This window comes from Triturus cristatus, chromosome 4_1 (genome assembly GCF_964204655.1).
Source record: "Triturus cristatus chromosome 4_1, aTriCri1.1, whole genome shotgun sequence".
Lineage (NCBI taxonomy): Eukaryota > Metazoa > Chordata > Amphibia > Caudata > Salamandridae > Triturus > Triturus cristatus.
This window is the reverse complement of record NC_140585.1, coordinates 38385141-38412380: the sequence shown is the minus strand read 5'-3', so window position 1 is coordinate 38412380 and position 27240 is coordinate 38385141. Positions and strand designations below refer to the sequence as shown.

The 27240-nt window shown below is 45.7% G+C and overlaps 1 protein-coding gene across 1 annotated transcript in view; it reads left to right on the top strand.

Annotated features, from left to right (window-relative positions):
• P2RX3 (purinergic receptor P2X 3) overlaps positions 1-26849 on the top strand; it is a 444899-nt gene extending 418050 nt beyond the window's left edge. The window contains exon 12 of the mRNA XM_085651436.1: positions 23450-26849. Coding sequence (XP_085507562.1) covers positions 23450-23542 — 93 coding nt within the window. The 3' untranslated portion in view covers positions 23543-26849. The remainder of the gene's footprint in view (positions 1-23449) is intronic.
• Positions 26850-27240: the final 391 nt, after the last annotated feature.

The following is a 27240-nucleotide window of genomic DNA, read 5'->3' as shown; positions in this document are numbered from 1 at the left end:
TTGCCTAGGCAACTGTATCGACTCAAGCTATTTTCCAACCACCTCAGCAATCTTAATGGGAGTTCCACTTGATGTCAAAAAGCCTCTCTGCAGCCATATCTGACCGAAGTCATGTACGACTCCGAATCCGTACTGGCTGTCAGTTATCACAGTCACCCTCACACTCTTTCCAATCTTGCATGGTCTAGTCAAAGCAACAAGTTCAGTTACTTGTGCCGATTTTACTCCTTTCAGATATGATGCTTCCATTACCGCTGCAACCGTACATACTGCATATGCTGCACTTAACACTCCATCATCTGTTCTCAAACAAGAACCGTCCACAAACAGAACAAAATCACTTTCTGGTAAGGGTACATCTTTTATGTCAGGTCGAGGTTTTGTACAAAAATCAAGTACATCCAGACCATCATGATCTGCTTTATCTTTGACTTCCACATTCTCAGCATCAGGCAATAATGTTGAAGGATTCACATTTAAACATCTCACAAGACTTACATTTGTGGCACCTAGTATAACTTTCTCATACTTAGCTGACTATGTGTCATATACTGAGTGCGACTCCTTGTTAAAAGGATTGCCACATCATGAGGTACAAACACTTTCACAGGATATCCCATCACAGTTCCCTCTCTCTGTTCCAAACTTCGGCATGTAGCAGCTACTGCTTTCAAACACCCAGGTAGGGCCACAGCTACTGGGTCCAACATTGATGAAAAATATGCAATTGGTCTCCTCAGTTTTCCATGCTTCTGTATTAGCACAGAGAGCGCACATCCATTTCTCTCACTGCAGTACAACTCAAACTCCTTTTCATAGTCAGGCATACCTAATGCAGGTGCTTCACACAACCCATCTCTCAATCTTTTAAATGCTGCCAATTCTTCTTTGTTCAAATCAATGGGATCTTTCACATCGCTTCTTGTCAGTCGTACCAAAGGTTTTGCAATCAATGAAAAAGTGCTAATCCATTGACGACAATATCCAACCATTCCCAGAAACATTCCCACCTCTCTTTGGGTCATGGGTGCACTCATTCTTTTTATGATCCTGATTCTATCTGTCGTTATTTTCCTCAGTCCTTTTTCAATGTTATGTCCTAAATATTGTACTTCTTTCTTGCAAAATTGTAATTTTGATGGTGACACTTTAAGTCCTCCATCAGCCAAATGGTTCAGCAAGGCTATAGTGTCTAGTTCGCAAGCCTCGCGGGTTTTCGACGCCACAAGAAGGTCGTCGATGTACTGAACTAATACTGAATTTTCGGGCATTTCTAGACTTTCCAAAGACTTCTTCAATAGCTGATTAAATATTGAGGTGCTTTCTGTATACCCCTGTGGAATTCGGCACCAAGCCTAAATACGCTCACCGAAACGAAATGCAAAAATTTGCTGACTGTCATGGTGCAATGGGATGGAAAAGAAAGCATGGCATAGATCAATTACTGTATACCATTTTGCGTCATGGGGAATCTGATATAAAATCACAGATGGATTTGGTACAATGGGACAACATGACACAACAATTTTGTTTATCTTTCTCAGATCTTGTACTATCCGGAACTTCCCACTAGGCTTTTTCAGTCCCATTATTGGTGAATTACATGGACTACTCATTATTTCTCTCAAAATACCTTGTTTGATCATTTTTTCAATCACAGGAGTTACTCCTTCAATTATTTCAGGTGTCAATTTATATTGAGGGACATTTGGATAACATACTCCTTCTTTTACTGTTATTTTTACTGGATCTACATTTCTCATTAATCCCACGTCTTCTCCTGTGAAATCCCAAACTTCTTCTTTTACAGACTGTTTCAATTCTTTAGGTAATTCATCAGGGTTAAATACAGCATAGGTTTCAATAACCTTATTTTCCTTGTTTGTCATTGTCATTTTATACAGCACATCTTCATCCGGGGCTTCAAATGCTATCCCATCCAGGGTACAAAATATAGTGCAGTTCATTTTGCACAACAAATCTCTACCTAACAGATTCACAGGACTGGTGTCACACACGACAAAGCGGTGCATTTCAGAAAATTTCCTTATGCTAACTTTCACCGGTCTGTAAAGTAAGTTTTAATCTGCCTGTTGGATACACCAACTACTTGGATCGTTTCATCCGAGAGAGGAAGATTCTTAACATCACCTAATCTGACAGTTGATCGAGTAGCACCAGTATCAACTAGGAAAGTAATGCTTTCATCATTAATCTTTCCATCTACAAATGGGCCTGACTGGTCTACTTCTAGAGTTGCGCCAAGTACGCACTCTTCTTCCTCCCTTCGGCACCGTCAATAACTTTCTTCTGAATCACTCTCATTGCGTTGCAGCCAATACTGCGAAACAGCGCTAGCGCGTGGCAGTTTATTTACCTGTTCTCCGTTGTAGAATCCCGTTTCACTACTATACCTCTGGGAATTTTTGCTCTGTGGAAAAGGCAGTTTTGGCACCTGATTCTGTTGGATAACAACCTGCTGCTGTCGCTGCGGTTGACCACTCACCTCATTCTGCACCTGTGGATTCAATGATGCATTTTCATCGTTAGTACTTGGGGGAAATTTACACTCGGATTTCCAATGCCCTATTCTACCGCAATTATGACACGGGAATTTCTTCTTAGCTTCCTCTATATTTCCTTTATTTTTCCCAGGACTGAATTTTTGTCTTGATCCTGTAATATTTGCTTGTCCTGCTAATTGAGCTTCCTGTCTCTCTGCTACCATCACCTGTGCCCACATAGCCTTTTCTTTCAATTTTCGCTGTTTAGCTTCAATCTCATCACTGAAATATTTAGCGTGTCTCAACACTTTGTCTATTTTCTTATTCTGCCAATCTACAGTATGTTGTTTTATCATCTAACTAATTTCTGGACGAAGACCATATACAAACCTGTATACAAAATGACTTAGATCCTTTTCACTCAGATTTTCGTCTCCACTAAACTGCTTAAAGGCCAAGATCAGCCTCTCATAATATGCATGTACTGACTCTTTGCTTTCCTGATGCATTCTGTCAATTTTTACCCAATCTGTCTCTTTGGGTGGAACCTTATTCTTCAGAAAGGCAATAACCTGTTCATATTTTTTCATTACCTCGGGGTCTGGAGCCCCTGTTTTCGGATCCTTTGGGTATTCCTGTATTGGCCAATCTACCATTATTTTGCACTCTGTCCATAGATCTGCTGGTACTATTATGTCAAACAGGCTGTTTAGATCAATCCATAATACTTTGGACAATTTCACAAATCTGTCTACCTGTCTATACCACTCGACGGGTTTTTCACGTAGTCGAGGGAAGTCATTTGTGAATGACAAAATATTTTGCCTAGTCCATGGGACATGTACATATCCTCCTCCTGGAATCTCTCTCATAGGATATTCTGTTACTACCTTCTCCTTTTCTCTAACAGGGAAAGCTGAAAAAGTTTTATCTGAGGCATCATCTCGCTTTCGATACCATCTACTTTTCCATTTGTCCACATCTCCCCATTTTCTCAACAAGATAATTATTTCCTTAATCTGACTCATTCGTCATGTGGTATTCATATTTTCAATGTCCTTTTCAGTGAAATCTATTCAATATGGTTTCTGTAAGGCTTTTACCTTTTCAATATCTATACCCATTTCATTTGCTACTTCTTCTAATCGTTCATGGAGACTTTTTGCTCTCCAAGTTATGCTCTTACAGAGAAAAAGCAACTCCTCATCCTGGTAAGTTTTTAACTTTTCCGTAGGGATAGTTCCTACTATTAACTCTTCTAGTACCATTCGTAATTTGGCCACATCTATTGCAAGTTTCTCAACCATTCACTTAATTCCTCTGTAGCTGGTCCTACTGACTTCTCTACATTACCTTGTTCTGAATCCTTTTGTGTTTCTGAAATTGACTCCATTGTTGGTATAAGTCTTTCTGCAAAATTCTGGCCTATAAACGGGTTATTAGAAACATTTGGTTCAATCATTTTTCATTTTGACTCAGTTTTGGCTGTTCAACCTGTTTATTGCTTTTATAAGGGACCGTTAAACAATGTTCGCTATCTTTTTGTTTATCAAAAATAGGCATTACTGGACCTATCGTTACTGGAACTGTTACAGCTTCCAGCTTTTTTGTTAATTCTCTTATTTTCTCTGTTAATTCTAAGGTTGTCTTTGCCAGTTCTGCTGAATTTTCACCATTTATTCTACTTTCTGACTTCCTCTCTACCTCTCTAATGGAATTGTTTTTTCCTAAATCTTGGAACTCTGGTTCCGATTTTATGATTCGTAAAGTTTCTTTCATTGGGGCACTTGGTGTTAATATTTCTGGTTCTGGCCGATATGGGGGTGGATTTTTATAGAACATGTCATCAAGAACATCATCCTCTGATTCATTCACTTCATACCCTCTCGATTCCACATTATGTCTTTTTTCTGCGCATTTTCTTCCTCCATTTTCTTCTGCAGTTCTTACGGGAAACAAACCTTCAGTCATACTTGCATTCCGCCACCTTTTCATTCGATCATCATGATTCTCATGTCCGTATGATCGACCAAACATGTACCTATACCTTCCGCCACTTCTCTGTCTTTCTCGGTCATGCATCTCATCTTCCCATTCTGTCAATGCTTCCAATTGTGTCGGTCTAGGTCTCGGTTCTAGATTCATCATTTTCTCTCTTAAATTTCTCAAAACTGCCAAATTAAATGAACCATCTTAGTGTACTTAACCCAATTGTCTAACCAAATACAGGTGTGATATCCATATTTCTCAACCATAAAGGATGCTGGGGTTTTCGGTGGAGGAAGTAATTGTCCTTCCCTAGTTACATCGGTTTGTCCTCCTCAAACCACTTTTTAAGTCTACCGAACCAGGACTTCTTCTCCTTTTCTGGTGGATCGTAAAACATCTTTTCTGTCTTTTTGTTTATCACTAGTCTCTCCTCTCGACCGTACCGCTTTTCTGACCAATTGTAGGGCGACTCACACTAACGCACCAATCCAGAGCATCTACGTCACTCTGCAATTCTCCAATCCCAGCGCGACTCACACTAACGCACCACGGCGTCTACGTCACCCTGTGATTCTCCACTCCTAGCGCGGCGTACACTAACGCACCAATCAGGAGCGTTCTACATTTCCTACTGACTGGCCAATCCCAGCGCGGTCGTTCTGATGTCAGCAGCCGCTGCTGCAGCTCCTGCTCCTGTCTACCCCTCCTTTACAAAATTCACTTTGGTAAGTTTTGTTTCAAATGTATAAATCTGTTAGTAACAACACAAACACACCACCATTGTCCGCTTCGCTAACCAAGGAATAGCAATAGACCTTTCTCACGAGAATTCCATCTTTCCCGAAAGCAACGCTTACCTCTGCCCTACTACGGAATCGTTACTTCCATTGATAAAGTAGCACATTCCTCTACCTTACCCTTCTAACAAGCATTAGCTAACCGTTTCTCCAGAATTAAGACACTTGGTCGGAGACCCAGTGCTCCTGAGAAATAAAACTAGAGTTTCACAATTAACCCGAATGCCTTCACATTCACCAACTTTCACACAGAAAATGTAGTACATTCACACAGAATCCTGCCTTTCCCGAGAACAGCGAACAGTCTGTTCTACTATAGAATTATGACATACGTTAATAAAGTAGCACTTCCCTCTACTTTATGCTTCTAACAAGCTTAGGGAGCACCTATTACCTTTCTAGTAATAAGCGTTATCGGAGTGCCATTTGGTCTCCTGGTACCTAAGACCAAAATTTCACAGGTGACCTTCGCTACCATACACTTCTTTCAGACAGGAGATATTTCTAATGCCAACATGCGACGATGTCACCGAATCGAACCCAGACAATGCGTCGTGCAACTTCAATCGTTACACGTTTTCCCTGTGTACCTACAGGGCAACAACAATTCCGTCTTTCCCGAGAACAGCACTTACCTCTGCTCTTCTACGGAACTCTCACAAACTTCTGACTTCCTACATCCCAGAAGCCGTGCAAACGACATAAAACTCGATGCGACTCAACATAGAGTGTTAATACATAAACCAATACCAATCAATACTCAATAATCGATAAGCAATGTACAAGCAATAATCACCAAACCAAATCAATAACAACCATTATTCTGCTACCAGTAAAACTGATGCAGCGTGGAATTTTTAATCCTCCCTTCGTCACAGACGAAATATCATACTAGCATATTCACTCAATACATTCATTGGTGGGGCCCATAACACCAAAACACACACTTCATTGATCCGTTCTCACGGGAGAGATACATTTTCCAAACGCTGACATGAAAGGAATACCTTTTCACCTAAAGGACCTAATTTACTTGAACATACATTAAGTACCTTTATTAAACTCAGAACCTCGAGATATTCCCTCCATTTAGTCGATAGATCAGTTAGTTGAAATTGGATATTTGGTGACTCAATTCTTTAATCTACATTTAATCTTATTCTAATTTCTCCAAATAAATCACCTGACACATTTGTTTGTTAAAGTAATAATTTGTTTATCTAATCAATTGCAATTTCAATAGGTCATAAACCAAATCCACCGAACATCATATTTACCTAATCTGGCTATTAGTCGTCCTCTAAGTCAATCAAGTCGTGGAAAAGTCTTTAATTCATCAAAGTCAGGCAGCCTTTCAGTCTGTCAAAGATTCAGGATAAACAGCTGTCCAGCACTGTCACCGTCCTCTCCGCCAGCATAACGTCAGGAAAAAGAAAAAGGTCCACCCCTAACTCACTAGTCTACCATCTTTTATAATGAATTTTATGTCAAGATGTAACAAAAATCAGTTTTATACAGTCCTGATTTGGATGATTTGGGGTCATTCGGTGAGGTTCTCACATAGTCTTTTTTGGTAAATCATCACGCTTGCTGGTTCCGGTTTTAAAGACAGTGTTTTGTTTAACAAACTTGGCAACTCTCCCAGTGCGTCCTTGATGGGTACATCTCACATGAGGTCAAGACCAGGCCACTTGTTGCTGGCTGTGGCGCAGGCGCACTTCACCCGAAACCTCGTGGAACAATGACTAGGCCGTCATGTCAGAGTCTGCCATCTTTATGAATGCCCAAATCGGTCAACGTAAGTAAAACAAACACAAAACGTAAATAAAACATTGAAATGGCTAATAAAATGTTAAACCCTCACTAATATCCCCATGTGTATGTAATTATCTAGCACGATAGCAACATTCAAAGTGTTTATATTCACCCAATGATGTCATCTGGTGCAACTCACAAATTACATCACAAAAGCAACATATATCATGCAATATTCTAATTTTCTACCATTAGTATACGTACATATATTAGTATACAAGTTAGTTTAGCCATGCAAATGCAAATCTCACGTGTAATTCTTTCACTAATATAGTTGGTTAGATATCACTTCAAACAGATTAATAATATTACAATTAATAGATTATTCGGATTAGTATAAACATGCAGAAATAGGGGGTATACAAAATTTTGTACTACCCGCTCCAGCACTGTCTCCCCAGCTGTGGGTCCTAGAAAGATGCTGTAAGAATGATGGCTGTGGTGAGGGTCACAGACCCTTCAGTTCTGTCTCCTCAGCCGTGCGTCCTTCGGTCTCTCCAGTCTTCCCCTGTCTCTCTCTGCCTGTCTGTGTCTATCACCTCCTGTTTCCAGCCGTCTTACTCCCTTCCACACCCGTCTCTATCTCTCTCACACCTGTCTGGGATTCTTTTTAACCCCTGTCTCATACGCACCCGTCTTTGTCTCTTGACCTCTCGCCCCTTTCTCTGTTGTGTCTTCTTGTTGTGATTTTCCCCTCATAATCTCTCCTCTCTTCCTCCTATCTCCATCTCCCCTACCCTCTCCTGTACCTCTTGCTTACTTCAGGGGCAGCAGAGGCACAGAGATGGTTTTTACTGGGTTCCCACCTGTCCCCCGTGGTTCCTACACCCACGCATCCACCTATCAACACACTGAGGCAACCCATGGGCAGAGGCCTACTTCCAGGAGATGAAAAAGCTCCAGGGGCTCATCAAAGCAGATTTATAAAGTGTGACTAATCACCCGCGAGGATATCTAGATTCTGAGATCCAAGCTGCTCGGGTGGTGTCAGTTGAATAGCCAGTTCTTGAGTCTCATTCTGAACTCCCAAAGAGAGGGTGAAGTCTAGGGATGGAGGGGGAGGCTGTTCCAGGACTTCACAGCGAGGGGGGAGAAGGAGCGTCCTCAAGTGTTGCTTTGGCAGATGCGGGGGGCGTTGAGCCAAGGAGAGGAAGGTGAATCGCAGGAGTCTGAAGGGTTGATGGCATCTCAGGCAGGGGTTTGTAGCCGTGAGTCAGAATCAATCAATCAATCAATCAATCAATCAAAGCATTTATATAGCGCACTACTCACCCAGAGGGTCTCAAGGCGCTAGGGGAGGGGGGTCCGCTACTGCTCGAACAGCCAGGTCTTGAGTTGCTTCCTGAAGGCGAGGTGGTTCTGGGTCAGGCGGAGGTGGGTCGGGAGGGAGTTCCACGTCCTGGCGGCGAGGAAGGAGAAGGACCGTCCCCCTGTGGTGGCTCTTCGGATGCGGGGGACGGTGGCGAGGGCGTGGCCGGTCGATCGAAGCTGGCGTTTGGGAGCGTAGAAGTTGAGGCGGCTGTTGAGGTATCCTGGGCCTTGGTTGTGCAGGGCTTTGTGTGCGTGGGTGAGGAGACGGAAGGTGATTCTCTTGGTGACCGGGAGCCAGTGCAGGTCTCTCAGGTGTCCGGAGATGTGGCTGCGACGGGGGATGTCCAGGATGAGTCGTGCTGAGGCGTTCTGGATCCGCTGAAGTCTTTTCTGGAGTTTGGCGGTGGTTCCGGCGTAGAGGGAGTTGCCGTAGTCCAGACGGCTGGTGACGAGGGCCTGGGTGACCGTCTTCCTGGTCTCGGTGGGGATCCACCGGAAGATCTTTCGTAGCATGTGCAGGATGTTGAAGCACGACGAGGAGACGGCGTTGACTTGTCTGGTCATGGAGAGGGTGGAGTCCAGGATGAAGCCCAGGTTGCGTGCATGGTCTGTTGGTTTGGGTGCGCTGCCTAGGGCGGGGGGCCACCAGGAGTCGTCCCAGGCAGAGGGTGAGGATCCCAGGATGAGGACTTCCGTCTTGTCCGAGTTCAGTTTCAGGTGGCTGTTCTTCATCCATTCGGCTACCTCTTTCATCCCTTCGTGGAGGTTGGCTCTGGCGGGGTCGTTGATGAGGGAGAGAATCAGCTGGGTGTCGTCGGCGTAGGAGATGATGTTGAGGTTGTGCTGGCGTGCAATGTCTGCGAGGGGGCTCATGTACACGTTGAAGAGGGTTGGACTGAGCGAGGAGCCTTGAGGAACGCCGCAGATGACTTCGGTGGCTTCAGATCTGAACGGGGGGAGGCGGACTCTCTGTGTCCTTCTGGCGAGGAAGGAGATGATCCACTCCAGTGCCTTTTCCTGGATTCCGACGTTGCTGAGACGCTGCACTAGTGTACGGTGGCAGACAGTGTCGAAGGCCGCGGAGAGGTCTAGGAGGATGAGGGCCGCTGTTTCTCCGTTGTCAAGCAGAGCTCGGATGTCATCGGTGGCTGCGATCAGGGCGGTCTCGGTGCTGTGGTTGGCCCGGAAGCCAGACTGCGAGAGGTCGAGGGATCCGTTCGTCTCGAGGAAGGCGGCCAGCTGCTTGTTGACGGTCTTCTCGATGACTTTTGCAGGAAACGGGAGCAGCGAGATGGGGCGGTAGTTCTTGAGGTCGGTGGGGTCGGCTGATGGCTTCTTTAGTAGAGCGCTGAGTTCGGCGTGCTTCCAGCTCTCCGGGAAGGTAGCGGTGTCGAAGGAGGTGTTGATGATGTCCCGCAGGTGGGGTGCGATGACAGCGTCGGCCTTGTTGAAGACGTGGTGAGGGCAGGGGTCGGTAGGAGATCCGGAGTGGATGGAGTTCATCGTGCGGACGGTGTCTTCGGTGCTGATCGGGGTCCAGGCGCGGAGGGTGGTGGTGGGGGGCGGTGGTTCGGTCATTGCGTGTGTCGGTTGAGTGCTGAAGCTGTTGTGTATGTCCGCGATCTTGTTGTGGAAGTAGGAGGCGAGGGAGTTGCAGAGGTCTTGTGAAGGGGTGATGTCGTTGTTACCGGCGTTGGGGTTGGAGAGCTCTTTGATGATGTTGAAGAGTTCCTTGCTGTTGTGTGCATTGTTGTCCAGTCGTTCCTTGAATGCGGTTTTCTTGGTGGCGTGGATGAGTTGGTGGTGTTTTCGGGTGGCGAGCTTGAGGGCAGTCATGTTGTCCGGTGTTGGGTCTCTGCGCCAGGTTCTCTCGAGGGCTCGGCAGTTCTTCTTGGAGCTCTTGAGTTCGTCGGTGAACCATGGGGCTTTCTTGCTACCGGGTCTGCTAGTCGGGGTCTTCAGAGGGGCGAGGTCGTCTGCGCAGTCGCTGATCCACTTTGTGAGGTTGGTGGCCGCTTGGCTGGGGTTCGTTGCGCTGGTGGGTGGGTTTTTGCTCAGGGTCGGTCGCGAGCTGGTCAGCTGTGATCTTGTTCCAGCTTCTGCGTGCAACCTGTTGCTGGTGGTGGTGGATCGTGGTCCTTCTGAAGCTGAAGTGGACGCAGCTGTGGTTCGTCCAGTGGAGTCCGGTGGCGTGGCTGAAGGCGATGTCCTTGCTGGATGAGAAGACGGGGTCGAGTGTGTGTCCGGCGTAGTGGGTGGGGGTGGTGACCAGCTGCTTGAGTCCGAGGTTGGCGAGGTTGTCCAGCAGGGTGGTGGTGTTGCGGTCGTTGTTGTTCTCCAGGTGGAAGTTGAGGTCCCCGAGGAGGATGTAGTCAGCGGAGGGGAGGGCGTGCGGGCTGATGAAGTCGGCGATGTCTTCGCTGAATTGTGTGCGTGGTCCCGGGGGTCTGTAGATGAGGGTGCCTCTGAGGGTGGTCTTGGGGTTGATGTGGACCTGGAAGTGCAGGTGCTCGGCGGGTGCGAGGGTGTCATCGGTGTTGGTCGTGATGCGTATGGTGTTCCTGTGGATGATGGCGATGCCTCCTCCGGTGTGGTTGATGCGGTCCCTTCGGATGATCTTGTAGCCGTCTGGGATGGCGATGGCAATGTCGGGCGTTGAGGAGGCGTTCATCCAGGTTTCCGTGAGGAAGGCGACGTCTGGGGCTGTGGTGTCGAGCAGGTTCCAGAGCTCGACGGCGTGTCTGTGGACGGAGCGGGTGTTGAGCAGGATGCATTTCAGGTGGCTGCTGCTGTTGCTCGTCTTGGTCTTGGTTGGTGCTGGAGTAGTGCAGGTCCGGATGCAGGTGAACTTGCAGGAGTTGCAGCAGAAGGGTCCGTGGGTGCGTCTCGGGGTGGCTCGGTAGCATCCTGGGCTTCGGCCGGCGTTGAGTGCATTGAGGGTGGCGGCGTCGTACGTCCGGTGGGTGGTCTGGGGTCTGCGGGGGCCAGGGGTCCTGGCGCTGGGCGCGGTCCAGGCGCGGTCCAGGCGTGGACGGGCGTAGACGGGCTTACCTTTGGCGCACCTTCGGCGCTCAATCGGTGCTCCCGCTGCGCGCGTCCGCTGCGCGGTCGCTCTGGGGACGTCATAAGAAGTTAGCCGGTCGGGAGTGTCTGCGGGGAGGTGGGAGCGTGAACCAATCGGCTGGCGGGGGGGCGGGGCCACGGGCTGGGGCGGCGGGAAAGCTGGAGCAGGCTTGGCGGCCCTCGGGTGGCTGGGGCTGCGGGAGGCTGGTGTGGGCTCGGCGGCCCTCGGGTGGCTGGGGCTGCGGGAGCAGGCACAGGCACAGGAGCATGGCGGTGACCAGGCCGGGAGGCGCAGTGGTCACTCCCTGGTTCTGGTCAGGCTCCCCTTAAGAAGGGAGCCGGTCGGGAGGGTCTGCGGGGAGGCAGGAGCGCGAGCCAATCGGCTGGCGGGGGGGCGGGGCCACGGGCTACGGCGGCGGGAAAGCTGGAGCAGGCTTGGCGGCCCTTGGGTGGCTGGGGCTGCGGGAGGCTGGTGTGGGCTCGGCGGCCCTCGGGTGGCTGGGGCTGCGGGAGCATGTTTCCAGGTCGGCACTTACTCAGTGCAATGCCGTAATGCCTCCAGAGAGGAATCGAAAGTCTCACACACCTGCAGCATGAGTACAGGTTGAGCATCAACCAGGACTGGAAGGCGCATGCCTAATCAATCAAAACAAACTGTTGACAACATTAGAGGTGGATGCAACACCAAGAGTGGCAGCCACTCATGCCACACCAATGGCGTGGAAAGCCACTCCTGTGACTACTGTGGTGAAGAACCACAAGTGGAGTCACAATGCCTGACACAAGGCAAGATACATGCAAGCAGCATCAGATTGAACCACTATACACTCATCTTTTGTGGGAGATGAACAGGACACATTCCGAGAGGCTCGAACACTAGAAATTCATCCCTCCACGCCATTGCACCAGATCCAGCATAAACACCCAGCAAGCCTAAAACACTAACACCAGGTGCCTTGTGTGTCAAGGAGGTTGAAGATGATGAGGACATTTTCATCATCTCATTTGGAGAACATTGAAAAAGAGGCCAATCGGTGAGGCCAGCATGTGAGATCAAAATGGCGAGGCATGACTGTACATGCACTCATAGACATAGGGGCTTCCGTGAATGTCATGTGCTTCTAGCAATTTCATCAGCTTGACCCAGTACCTCAACTTAGAGCAGAGGTCTTTAAACTGTGGGACGCGCCCCCCTGGGGGCGTGGATGGGTTCCCAGGGGGGGTGCGAATACCTCTGCAGATGAATGTAAATGAAGATGGCCTGGGAGTGTGGCGATCTTTATTTGCCGCATTTCCAGGCTGTCTTCATTTATTCCAGAGTACAGTGAGGGCAGGGTCAGTAAATGTGCTGGCAGGGTCAAGGACGTTGCCTAAAAAGAAATCTGATGAGCGCGAGGCACAGTGCACGCAGCGCGCGCCACTTATCAAGTCATCCCCGATGGCTCTGAGGAGCACAGATTTTATCGCGGGCGTGTGCAGTGATTCAGTCAAAGGCCTCTGCCTTGGTAACACTGTAATGCATACCATTTTATGCATTGTATTTCCATTTGAGGACCATATAGCAGTGACAGGTCTTGCAAGCTGTTGGGACAGAATGTTGAGCCATGTCAGTCAAGCTATGAATACAGAAATGTGATAGACAGAAGCTCCTCGATACAGGGTTCAGGCACCACTCAAACAGCAAAACAGCTCAAATGGGGATTATCACTGGCGTCATTTGTATACAGAGAGGAGCCACGTGCAAGCGGGCGCTGCTGCCGGGGAGTTTCTGTCAGGTGTTCGCATTTCATACACATGAGAACCAATGTAAGTAAGTGTTTTGTGTTTTCACAGTAAAGGTCTGGCATTTGAAAAAGTTAAAAATATTGGCGTCATAATTGTAATGTTTGTTATTTACTTTTTGGGTCTGTAGTGGAGTGATTGTTTAAGGAACAAAGTGAATGAATAAATTAATGAAAAGACATTTGTAGAGCTCATGGCTACCCGGAAGTGTCCCAGCGCTATAGATATGATCAACAGCAGGTGCAGACTAAGGAAAAAGCAGAGTCTTCAATCTTTTGCGAAAGACCATGTGGTTGGGAATAGTGCGAAGTTGGAGTGGGAGGGAGTTCCAGAGCTTGGAGGCATTGTAGGAAAAAATCCGCCCCCCGCTTCTGGACCTTTTTATTCTGGGGACTTTTGCGAGATGAAGATTGTCGGATCTCAGTTATGGAGAGTGATGAGGGATGAATTAATGGGAGGGCCCGTCCCTAGCAGTGTTTTATGCGCAATGCACATAGATTTGAATTTAATACGTTCCATCGCGGGGAGCCAGAGATACTGACCACGGAGTGGTTAGTATCCGGAGACTCACGCAAGTGGTCCGCCTCCTGATTTTAATCAAAGTGCACGTAATTCTATATTATTTGTATATTATTAGAATTAGTTGGGGCATTAAGGAGTTGGGGGACGGAGGGCTATGATGACAGGAAGAGGAGGAAGGTGAACAGAGGTTTAGGTGGAAAAAGATGAGGTGTGAGGTAGAGTAGAAAGATGAGTTGAACATGCTTTGGATGGAAAAGGCAAATCAAAAATTGCAAGAGGTTATGGAAATATAAAATGGTAGACGGTCGGTAGGTATGTCAGATGTACACTAGGAGAGCAACAAGGGAATAAATGAGCGAATGTGGGGAAAATGCAGATAAATTTCCATGCAGCATACTCCTGTACATGTGTGTTTCTCATAAGGAATAATAATCCACACTTGTAAAGTGTGAACAATCACCCGTAAGGGTCTCTAGGCGCTGGGGGCCGTCGGGAAGATTAAGCAAGCTATTACCCAGAGTCACATGGTGCGAACAATTACCCGTAAGGGTCTCTAGGCGCTGGGGGCCGTCGGGAAGATTAAGCAAGCTATCACCCAGAGTCACATGGTGCTGGGCTAATCTGCCGCCGGCACCGGGGATCGAACCGTGATCCCCAGATTCCAGAGTCAGTCACCCTGGCCGCGGCGCCACACCTCTTCCCTCAACAGCTCGAACAACTACAAGAATTCATCTTTAGTAGTTTACTGGCCTTAATGGCCCCACGTTGTTAGTTTCAATGTCCCCATGTTGTTAGTTTGCTTGTTAAAGTTGCAGACGTCAGAAGATGTTGTTTTCGTTTCCTTGTGGTTCTGTTTCATTGGGGACACTTTGCTCATTTTTTAATATGTTCAGTGATTCGAGTGTTTCATGTGTCTGATATTGTGCAGTAAGGAAATTGATACATTTTCTGATAAACACATATGGTAGACATATTTGTGACTCACTGTGGACAGCATTAATTGCATGTGGTAGCTAATTAGGTCTTTGAGTATTTGAATTTTCTTCTGAATGGTACCAAGGAGTGCCATTGTTTTGTTAGAGTACCAGAACCTACTGAGGCACAAGTATTGTAAATATGGTTTATTTAGCTCTGTGATTGATTGTTTGCGGGGGTGGGTGCCTGCCCCTGAACATAGATATGTCCCTCCCGCTCCCCCAATCTATACATAAAGTTTTGGAGGGGGGCCCGACCTCAAAGCATTTTGCTTAAGGGGGGGCTCAGAGCTAAAAAGTTTGAAGACCTTTGACTTAGAGTAACAAAAACTTGCCATTTGGCATTCAGCAACTGCAAGGCCTATCCTAGTAGCAGGGATGTTGACATTCAGGCCATCCCCCAGCTCATTAGTGACTGAGGCAAAACACCAAGACTGAAGCTGGAGGATTACTCAGCTGACACACAGCAGAGATTCTAAAAATCATTGCATTTTCATGACAAGTGCTTACCAATGGAATAGAAAACATCCCGGAAAACTTTCAAAATTTCTTCCAAGTGCTAGGATGCCTGAAAGCAGAACCAATATGTCTGCTTACCGATCAAAACATTTGTCCCACAGCCAGTTCCATCTCAGACATCTGGTAGAAGAAGACATATGTAAACCTGTGGAACTTGATGTAATCGAGAAAGTGTCCGGCCCTACACAGTGGCTATCACCGATGGAGGTTACTATGAAGCATTTGCAATTAGGTGCTGTACGTATTTGCATTGACGTGAGATTTTCTAATAAAGCCATAAAACATGATTGGGGCATCACCTCCACTATCGATGACCTACTCCATCATCTAAATGGAATACAATTGTTCTACAAACTTAACTTAGATGCAGGCCACCAGCAGCTCCTTCTTGCCATATCCAATTGCTAATTCACAAAATTTTCCACATGTTGGTATGCGCATGTACACGTACTACATTATTGGATTTTCTCCACAGTCGAAGTGTCCCAAAGCACTATCAGATAAGCACTATCAGGGCTGGTGGGGGGTTTTAATGTCAATAATGACACTCTCATTTACACCAGCTCAATTCAGGAGCACCACCAGTGATTGAGGGCAACCCTATGGAGGCTACCGGAGTACAGCCTCACCGCACCATGCCACAAATTTCTTTTCTTCACAGACAAAATAGAATTCTATGGCTACGTCTTCTCCAGACCCCTAAAGGCGGGAGGCATTAAAGAAGCAAAGCCCTTTGAATGCATCCAAAATTTAAAGCTTCCTGAAGATGCACACATATCGTGGTAAATTCATCCCGCTGTTGGCCACCATTGCAGAACCTCTCAGGCACCTGGTACAGTCCAGAAGTCCATAGCCATAGAAAGCGAAACATCAAAATGCACTTGCAAGAATCAAGAATGCCCTGCTCATTGAGCAGGCACTGAGGTACTTTGACTCTACTCTGGAAACCAAACTGATGGTAGATGCCATGCCGGTGGAGCTGTGGGCTGTACTAGTACTGCAACATGACACAGAGAAATGGGTGCTGGTGGCATTTGCACACAGGACATTCTGCAACCGGAGGCCAATTACTCAGAAATTGAAAAAGAGACTCTGGCTATAAATTGTGTCAATTTAAGTAATAGCACATTTAGGGACATCAGAACCAAAATTACCTTCAATATCTACAATCTTTTGCAAACAATAATGACCCATGAAAGTATGCTCTGAGGACCAAGTCCTCTGCAAGTTTCTTGCATTGTGCCCAAGAGACGGAAAAGAGGCAAGAAAGCACGAGTCAGTAGCTAACCTAGAGAAGAGGGCCACCTATGAAACGCCTCCTGCTGCTTATCATGGGCTGTTGGTAAGCGAGGCTTTCTACCTCTGCTAAATGAGGAGGTAGGCCTTTCCACTGAAGATTTAGCCTTTCAACTTCCTAATCAAAAGTTTTAGCTTGAGAGGGAGAGTTGTAGATCTGAAGGGAGACAGAAATGAAGGAAGAATCCAGGAAGGAAGGTTAAAGAGCGTTTTCAGTAGAGGAGACCAAACCATTCGCGACTAATAGATAACAACTAGTATCACGTCCGCTACCTCCTCCCAAATCTTGCTGAGGAATCTCTGGATCGAAGGACATGGCGGGAAGGCTCGAAACAACCTGCTGGCCCTCTTCATTGTGAATTCATCAACTCCACTAACTCCCTCTCCTTGGAATCAACAGAAAAACCTGGCAGAAGGGCACCATTCCTTAATGCAAATGAGTCCAGGACCTACTATGCACTTTCCAAAAAAACTCTGGGGATAATGAATGACACGTTCTGAGATGAAGGAAGTATCCCGCTTAGTTTAGTACAATTCAATTCAATCCACCTTTATTCAATTTGTAAAAAAACCCATAATAACTAGCACATAAAACCTTAAAAAACTTAATTCATCAAAAGATTAAAATACTTCAATTTGCTAATAAAAAGAAGTGCAAACAGTTTGTATGAGAAGCCAAGTAATAGATACAAAATAATTTTGCTTAATGTGGTGTATTCTCAACAGCCTCGTTAGGGAGCCTTTCCCTAGTTCTCACAGCATTGTTTACAAAGCTCCACACAACCATACAAATGGGCAACGATGGTAGAGATTGAAGATAGATGAGGGAAGGTTTACATTCCGTTAAATTTAAAACCCAGCTAACCTGAATTTTGTGATATGCCCTCTCCCGTCCCCGATCCACCACTTCCCTATCCAGGTCCATGGCCCCCTTCCTATGTCTCTGCCCCTCTCTTCTGTCCTCTCTTTTTCTTTCTCTTATCTCAACAAGAAGCAAATTCTCTATTGTCTGCTGGAATATTAAAGACAATATTGCAAATATCTCAACCAGCTAATTATACCTCTCGTTGACCTACACTATACTATGGTTCATAACACCTGAACGGCAGGAACATTCTCTCTTATGACATACTGAAACTCAATAACTGGAAGTTACTGTACTAGCCTTTATTTCTCGCCTTTGCTATACATTTGTTATTGTATGTTTTATTTTATTGAAACGTCTAATAAAATGTTTAAAGATGTTTTTTAACCATTTGTTTTAGAAAACATGCTCTCTGTATTTAATAATACTTACATTAAAATACAAAGTTGAAGGTTCTTTGTACTGCGATACCCTCACAAAGACAACAAAGACAGACTCCGTTATCTATTAACCAATAAGCAATTTTGGGATATGGCAATATAAAATGCACTGCGCAACTGAACACGAGTTAAAATAAAACGATGATTTAATACAGACGGAATCATAGCATGGGCTAAGACTGTTGGCGTAATCATTTTGCGCCCTTGCCCGGCAGCCAGAGTGACGCCTCTTTTCATTTCCGTTCTTCTTTACAGTAAACCATACTAACATTGTCCTCCTAAGTTTGCAAACTTAAGTCCAAAGCAATATGCGAGGATCTAATAAATGTAAACAGGTTATTTTAAAAGTGTAATCAAGAGAAAGACAATCAAGAATAAAGGCCCTGATTCAGATCACAACGGTGACGGATATCCCGTCCGCCAAAATATAAATCCCTTTATATCCTATGGGATTTATATTTCGGCGGACGGGATATCCGTCACTGTTGTAATGGAGCAACCCATCCGCTGAGATCTAAATCATGTCCCAAGTGATCTAGTCAAGAAAGTTTCAGATTTTGTCCAGCTGGAACACCATATCTGCATTAGTTGTCATCTGATGGTGTCCTCAGTTTCGGGTAGACCTAGTTCTTTGCGGCAGATAAACGCAGAGGTACTCTAGGGCACGGTGAGCAGTCTTCTGGTGAACAGATTCTTGGCTCTTTGCAAATGCTGGTAATCGGTAGAACCCCATGCACTAGGACCATGAGTAGCAGCAGGAATGCATTTGCTATTGCAAATCATTCACTTATATCTGATAGGTCTTAATCCTAATTTGGAATCAAACCGAAAGATTGCAGTAGCTCTTTTGTTTAGTTGCATCTGTAGTCTCCAATTTTCAGAGCTGTCAAATAAAACCTGGAGGTAGCCGTAAGTGGTAACTCCGGGTATCTGTACAGCTTTAACAGCAAACTGACGTATCCTTTGCCACAGATGATTATAAATGTTGTATTGGGGTTCAGCTTTAGATTTAGGCTGTCCATGAAGAGCGTAAAGGTGTCTAATAACAATTGTAAGACATTCGATGTGTGTGCCATAAGGATGGCGTCTTCTGCATAAACAAGGTGAGGTACTGGACCAACACCGATCCTGGGCAGGTCACTGCAGGTTCAATAGAGCCTGATCAAAACTGTTTATAGAAATGGTAAACAAGAAGGGGGCCAAAATGCCTCCTTGTCTTACCCCACTTTTTACTCAAAATGATCTTGTTCATTCCCCACCTAGGCCATATGAGACCGAGAAGTGGGGTCGGATATAAATGATTTAAAAGATGGATCATTTCAGGGCCCGCCCCTAATGAAGTCATGCTTTTCCATAATTCGTCATGACTGACATGAACAGTATCTTGACTGACACAAACATAGACCATGATCCATGAAGGCAAAGCATTGGAAGTCCTTCTGTGCCTTGGTATGTGTGCCTAGAAGCAATTCTACATTTAGGCTCTGTTCTATGGTGCCCAAGCCCTTCTTTGACTTGGTGTATGTGCCTAGAAGCCATTCTACATTTGGGCTCTGTTCTATGGTGTCCAAGCCCTTCTTTGCCTTGGTATGTGTGCCCAGAAGCAATTCTGCATTTGGGCTCTGTTCTATGGTGTCCAAGCCCTTCTTTGCCTTGGTATGTGTGCCTAGAAGCAATTCTACATCTGGGCTCTGTTCTATGGTGTCCAAGCCCTTCTTTGCCTTGGTATGTGTGCCCAGAAGCCATTCTACATTTGAGCTCTGTTCTATGGTGCCCAAGCCCTTCTTTGCCTTGGTATGTGTCCCTAGAAGCAATTCTACATCTGGGCTCTGTTCTATGGTGCCCAAGCCCTTCTTTGCCTTGGTGTATGTGCCCAGAAGCCATTCTACATGTGGGCTCTGTTCTATGGTGCCCAAGCCCTTCTTTGCCTTGGTATGTGTCCCTAGAAGCAATTCTACATCTGGGCTCTGTTCTATGGTGCCCAAGCCCTTCTTTGCCTTGGTGTATGTGCCCAGAAGCCATTCTACATGTGGGCTCTGTTCTATGGCGCCCAAGCCCTTCTTTGACTTGGTGTATGTGCCTAGAAGCCATTCTACATTTGGGCTCTGTTCTATGGTGTCCAAGCCCTTCTTTGCCTTGGTATGTGTGCCCAGAAGCAATTCTGCATTTGGGCTCTGTTCTATGGTGTCCAAGCCCTTCTTTGCCTTGGTATGTGTGCCTAGAAGCAATTCTACATCTGGGCTCTGTTCTATGGTGTCCAAGCCCTTCTTTGCCTTGGTATGTGTGCCCAGAAGCCATTCTACATTTGAGCTCTGTTCTATGGTGCCCAAGCCCTTCTTTGCCTTGGTATGTGTCCCTAGAAGCAATTCTACATCTGGGCTCTGTTCTATGGTGCCCAAGCCCTTCTTTGCCTTGGTGTATGTGCCCAGAAGCCATTCTACATGTGGGCTCTGTTCTATGGTGCCCAAGCCCTTCTTTGCTTTGGTATGTGTGCCTAGAAGCAATTCTACATTTGGGCTCTGTTCTATGGTGCCCAAGCCCTTCTTTGTCTTGGTGTATGTGCCTAGAAGCCATTCTACATTTGGGCTCTGTTCTATGGTGTTCAAGCCCTTCTTTGCCTTGGTATGTGTGCCCAGAAGCAATTCTACATTTGGGCTCTGTTCTATGGTGCCCAAGCCCTTCTTTGACTTGGTGTATGTGCCTAGAAGCCATTCTACATTTGGGCACTGTTCCATGGTGTCCAAGCCCTTCTTTGCCTTGGTATGTGTGCCCAGAAGCAATTCTACATCTGGGCTCTGTTCTATGGTGTCCAAGCCCTTCTTTGCCTTGGTATGTGTGCCCAGAAGCAATTCTACATTTGGGCTCTGTTCTACAGTGCCCAAGCCCTCTTTTGCCTTGGTGTATGTGCCTAGAAGCAATTCTACATTTGGGCTCTGTTCTATGGCGCCCAAGCCTTCTCAAACACAAACTCTAAGTCCGACAGAGTTGAGTTTTCTTCGGCCCATGTTTCCAATCTCGCCAAGCAGGTTCTGTCAAGTACTTTTACAGAAGAATCCAACAGGGAGATTGGGCGGTGGCGCTGGGGGGTCTCGTCTATTGCCTTTCTTAAAGGTAGGCACTATAACAGCCTCAAATCCTGCAGAAGGTAAGGCTCCCTTTCCTACAGCTATTAATTCATTGGTTAATATGTGATCCCTTGAAGTGCTATTCATTTGATATATCTCAGTGGGTACCCCCCGGAGTACCCGCAGCGTTGCCTGAACGGCTTTTATTCAGGGCTTAGTGAGTGTCATTAACAGTGGACTCTAGGTGACTTCCACACGGTACCAGCCATTGCAATGATCTGATTTGGTGCCCTCAAGGCCATTATCCAGGAAATTGTTGGTATTATGACTTAACCACGTTTCTTCCGGGATCCCTGACTCAATAAATGAAATATTTGCCCTCCTAAAGTAGGGGGAATGAACAGTATGCTAAAATGGAATACTATCCTGTATTCCACTTGCCCTGGCCAGGTTCTCCCATCCCATCCCCTCTGATTTTATTTTTCTGTTCTTCCAAAACCTGTTTAATACCTCAATCTGCAGGAGGCCATCATACTTTGCACCCTGGCTTTAGTGTTTAGTGCCTTTTTTAAGATTGTTATGCGCCCAGTTACATTGATGGTCACACCAACCCTTGAGGTGGCCTTTCATGGTTGCCTATTGTTGCAAGTCTGGTGCCCTTAGTGGCACAAATAAGCAATAACTTCATGGGGTCAGGTAGGATTCACCAAACAAACCTTAAAATCATCCATCTAAGGAGCAATTAGTTCCGGTAAATACTTTGTGGGGTCGACCCCAGACCATTTGATGCAAGCTCCATTGGGGCGCACTACCGCCATGTTGCTAAGAAAGGCTTCAAGTTTTGTTTGAGTTACCCCTACATTAAATCTACAGGCACCATACGTTGGTCACTCATACTAGTTGTGACAACATCATACCCTTATCTAAAAATAGGATGTGATCAATCGTGCTGAGAGCCCCTCATCCTATAAAGTTAGGGGGTAAGGAAAATGTACGAATGCTTGCATCAACTGCAAAGCTCATCTTGAGGCTCAAAAAGAAATTGTTCAATAGGTTTCCATATGTCGAGTCTCTAAAATGCTATTAACCCTCCTCCCCTCTTATACACAAACCTCCATGGATGGAAGTGGGCATAAATGTATATTAAAGTCCCCTCCCTGACAACATATGTGATATTCGCTGTGGACATGATACAATTGTCTTGATTAAATTCCAATGCTGCCACTACCTTCACCCAGTGTGACCAGACAAATTATTATATACATTTTAAATTAAGGATGAGGCTTTGCTTTTCTACTCTCTTTTCAGAGAAGTGACTTTCTCTTTAGAACTATGGAGATACTGGGCATTCCCACATTTAGGATGGATTTACTTTTTGTAACCATAAGTGAACCTAAGTAGCCCAAGGATTGTTAAGCTGCTTGCACTTGCTGGGTGGGGATGTGTCTGGAACCAGCAGTGGAGAACAAAAAGCCAATGTTCCTTGTAGGCTTTTTGTAAATGTATTGGAGAAGAACTCACAAAACTTTGCTCTTGTTGGCTAAATTAGCAATTTGGAAGTTTAGGAAGGGACAGTCAGTCAGTCAGTGTTTATTTTAGGGATTGGGGGGGGGGACTTTGGGTGTTGTCTGTAATGTCTAGGCTGTAGATTGTGTTTTCTAGTTTGTGTAAACTGAAGGAATTTTGGAAGTGTAAGAAGTCAGGAAGGATTTTGGGGCAGGTGAAGTGGGATTACAAACCACAAGTTCAAGCCTTGGAAAAGTAACTTTGTTTAGAAACAAGAGGGGAGGGGGCAGTGTCGGTGCTGCTGTCAAGGAAGCAAGAGGCTGTCTTGGATGCCATGTAAAGTTTGGGGTTTGGTGCTGAAGATCAGATTTCCTTGATGGATGTAAATCCGAGTCTGGCTGGGAGATGGGAGACAGATCAGAAGCCAGAGGGGTGGTGATGCCCTCATGGTGTAGCTGTGGACAGAGTCTTGGCGGATTTAATCCAAACAATAGCATGGAGGTATTGCACGAGTACAGTAACATAATAAAACAATAGAGCGGCGGGGGAGGTGGTACAAGAAGCGGGGCACAGTAAAATAAAATAGGATTTAGCAGATTAACTCCGAAAACACAGGAAGCCAGAGCCCAAAAGCAAGGTTTTTCAGGTGGAAGGGTTGAAGAGGAAGCAGTCTGCTCAGGTGGGTGCAGAGGGTTTCTCAGATCTTTTCCAGTTAGAAGAGTGATATGATTCTAATCTGGACTGAAAACTAAAACACAAAGAGAAATTAGGGTTCGTTTTGCTTGACACTTCCAGTAGGCAAGACGGGGTGGTGGCTGGCCGGGGAGTCGCCAACACACATCGTGGCCTACTAGCCACACCTACATCATCAGTTTATCCTGGGATAGTCTGATGGGAAATATGGTTTGGCCCCACAAAGGTGGCTCAAACAGGTGTCAAAACAAATATCAAACACTGAGTGCTTTCCTTGCTGAACTCTCTTTCCCTTGATTCCTTTGCAGGTAACAGAAGTGAGCCTCAGGTCCATGACCTCCAATCACACAGAAATGTACAAGAGTAACCAGACCCTCTCTGGCAGAATCGACGAGAAGTGATCCACAGACTCTGGGGCGTTCTCCCTTGGACACTGAGGCCTGGCCCGCAGGTCAAGAAGCCCACCTTATAAACCGCCTCTCGAAAGGAAAACTGTGCGGAGTCCCCAACTGTGCGCTTACACCACCAGTAATCCTGAAACCCACATGCAACTCAGTAAGAACGTCTTGCTGCAAGCTCTCTCTTCCACGGTCGATGGATGGACCCATGTCTTCTGCATCACATAGAGCAGATATGTCTCATCACAGGTCACACACGCTCAACAGTATTCACCACTTGTCAGTATTCAAAACTTGGTACCTTCCAAACAACATTTTGAAACAATCGCCTTCTCCATGCAGCCATAGTGCACAAGTTTATAACGACCACCCTCCCCCATCCAAGACACTTCACATAAAATAGCCCTTTGCGCTCTAATTCCAAGCACCCTGCACTTCAAAGGTCCAAAGACCTCCACACTTGAGTCATTTGCAGTTGTCCTTCATTGCCCTTCCACACACAATCAACATATACACGTAATCATATTCCACACCATAACCCTTCCACATTTAACTCAACGTGCACCTACGTAACACCCAACAGGCTTTTCATGTCCAGTTAACCTGCAAACAGAGTTGTCAGTGACCTTTCATATTTAAATGTCTTCACCAATTGACTCAAGGACCTTCCAAACCCAATCCAACTATCCATTACGTGTGACAGAAAACAGTTTTTAAGATCTACATATGGCTAGTCATCTTGCCCCTCTGTCTTTCTCATTCAAGACCAGCGTTACCTATAGCTGCCCTTCATGCAAACGGTGTAAAACTCCCATCTACAAGCAATGCACAGAAACACAAGAAACTCCGCCACACACAAGCATTGGTGCACTCAACGATTTGTCACCCCCAACGATGATATCAAGACTAGCTGTAAAACCCAACCATCTGCACAGTTAATATTGTCCCACAAACATCCATTCTCTACCCAGAAAACCTCCAGCATTTTCTATTATTTACAGACTTTGCTTTCTCTGTGATTCAGATCACTTGATGCATAATTTATACAAAGCTACACTTCTCTATGCCACAGTGTGACCAGAATGTTCACCCTTACCCGCCATAAGTACCTCCAGTGACCACCGCTCTTCACGTCGTCAACACAGCTCGTTCCAAAGGATTGCGACCCATGGCACTGGTCATCACACAGGGGCCCTTTAATGTTCCTCAGAGAAACACTGCACAGAACTTCATTCCCAAGAGAAATGTTTCATCACAGAATAATACATCAGGCGCCCTCAGGACTGCACAGGATCTGATCATCTTCAGAAATACCTCAAAGTCTTCAAGAGAGATAACGTTAATGTCTTCACCAGTGTGCCCTTGTGAGGCCAAGGAGGCTCCAGTTCAAGCCTCAGATGGTTACAGTCTCCTAACAGAGGTTATCTCAGCATCCTCAGCACAGAGGGGCTTCGCCTCCTCACCTGCCACGAATCCCTATTCTCAATATACACCAGAGGTGACAGCATCAACAATGCTCAGATAGCATCAGTAGAGCCCAATGTGGAGAATTCAATGGATACGCCACTGATGGATGCCCAGGATTGTGACCTCCCTGGTAGATGTCCAGTGGCCCCTGTAGTACCGGAGCTAGCGTGTGGGCCAGTGGAGCTGAGAAACAGACACAGGGCTCACCGCCCTCCACAGGCTGTTTCACAGGGATTGCTTGGTCTGGAGACTGCATCCGACTTACCAGAGGCCCTGGTGGGTTATTTTAGGTGGCAGCCCGCTCTCACAGCTAGGTTCTGAGACGTCATGGATCTACAGGTCTACATTATGCATTAACCTTATGTATAAAATAGCAATAATTTATTGCAATGATTATTAGCACATTGGCAAAAGTGAATAATAGAAAATTGAATGCAAAAAAGATACTCAGCATTAAAAAAATAATTGTACTACACTATTGTCTGCTATTCTGAGGACGTGTGCTTTCACAGGAGGCAGGTTCTTCTTGGTTATTGCGTATTCATCCTTTACAGAACTACATTCCCTCACAAGGCTGACAGATAAATCACAGGCTGTCTATACTGTAGTAGAAAAAGATGTGTGAGTAGACAATTCTTGCAACACATGGAGAGACAGCAGTTATTCCCCAAGATGTCTGAGAGAAGAAGTTGTAATAATCACACATGTACACAATACAATACAAGCAATGAGAACTGTTTCACAAAGCATCTACACAATATTGCTAAACAAAGCATTGCTAATTGGAAAGACCTCTATACGTCTATACCATGCAAACATATAAATACATCACAAGTCAGCAAACTTTCATATCAAGATCAAATAATACAAATACCTACGTTATGCTAGTCTACCAAGGAAAAGGGGCAAAGGTCATGGGTCATCAGGGTTCACAAATCGTCCTTCAAATAGACCTTCTTGTCTTCACCAGAGAAGATAGCAGCCTCTTTACCATTCTTCTGTGTGTCCTCACTAGAGGTGGTCTGTGCTCCTATTCAAGAGATAAAAGATACATCCTGAGGACGATGGTCTCCACATTCTCTTAAAAGATTATCTGAGATATTATTTCAACGTCCTTAGCAGACGTGACATTACTGTACTTACCATCGATGATCTTTGCGTCCTTTCCGTAGATGAATATAGTGTCTTCCAGAGAGTCAATCTCAGCATCCTTCCAGAGGAGGATGTTAGCTGCCTCCACAGAGATTAACTGAGCGTCCTCACAAATATGATCTTAGAATTGTAAATAGGAATGATCTTTCCTCACCGCAGAGCATCTTTGCTCTTCCTCCAGAGAATATCTTGTGTCTTCTAGAGAGGTAATGTCAGTGCCCACCCAAAGAATAATAAGCAATTAAGGCAGTAGATGCAAACCCCAACACTGTAACTAGATTACCGTAAGTTCCTCACCAGAGCTCTTCTTAAACTTCTAACTTGAGATGAACTTGCTATCCCAATCAGAGAGTATTCCAAAGCTCTCAGAGGGGATGTGGTCCTGACATTGGTAGATATCTAGCCAGCACCATGGGTGTGAGGTTCTCGACATGGCTACTTGTGCCTTTCTCTTCCAAGGGTTTGACCTCTGTCAGTATGCGTGTAGACCCATGGAGATCTCACTCAATCTAACCAGGAAAGGATTCTCCCTCCGTGCATGTCTTTCAAGGAAACAAATTATTCTCTGATGGGGATTGTGGGACCAAGTACTCACAATGAGGGCAATGCACCATGACTTGTATATTCTGTCTTGCTTCTCTATATAGTATCATTGTAACCTAACATTTTTTAACAATAAAGATTAATTTTACCTTCCTTGTATTTTTCCTTCCCACACTCATGACGTTGCATCTATACAATGAGGAGGAATGTAAGTGTTGGATATGGTGGATGTTGCAGCAGGAGTGGATGTGTTAGTTCATCCAGAAACTGTCCACATTCACTTCAAACACCTGGGAGATGATATTACATCAGCTATCTAGCTAGTGGTTTACAAAAACTGGGTAGCGTGGGGTGGGAAGAACAGCTAGATGAGGGCAAGATGGAAGGGTACTTGTGAAAGTCATGTTGAGCTGTGAGAATTCCTAGGGTGTTGGATTTCACGGTAGCATGAAGTTTGAAAAAAAAAGCATCATACTTCTCAATTGGAGTAAATGTATTTCATTAAATAAAATCCTTTATCTTTAGTATTGTGTAGCAGG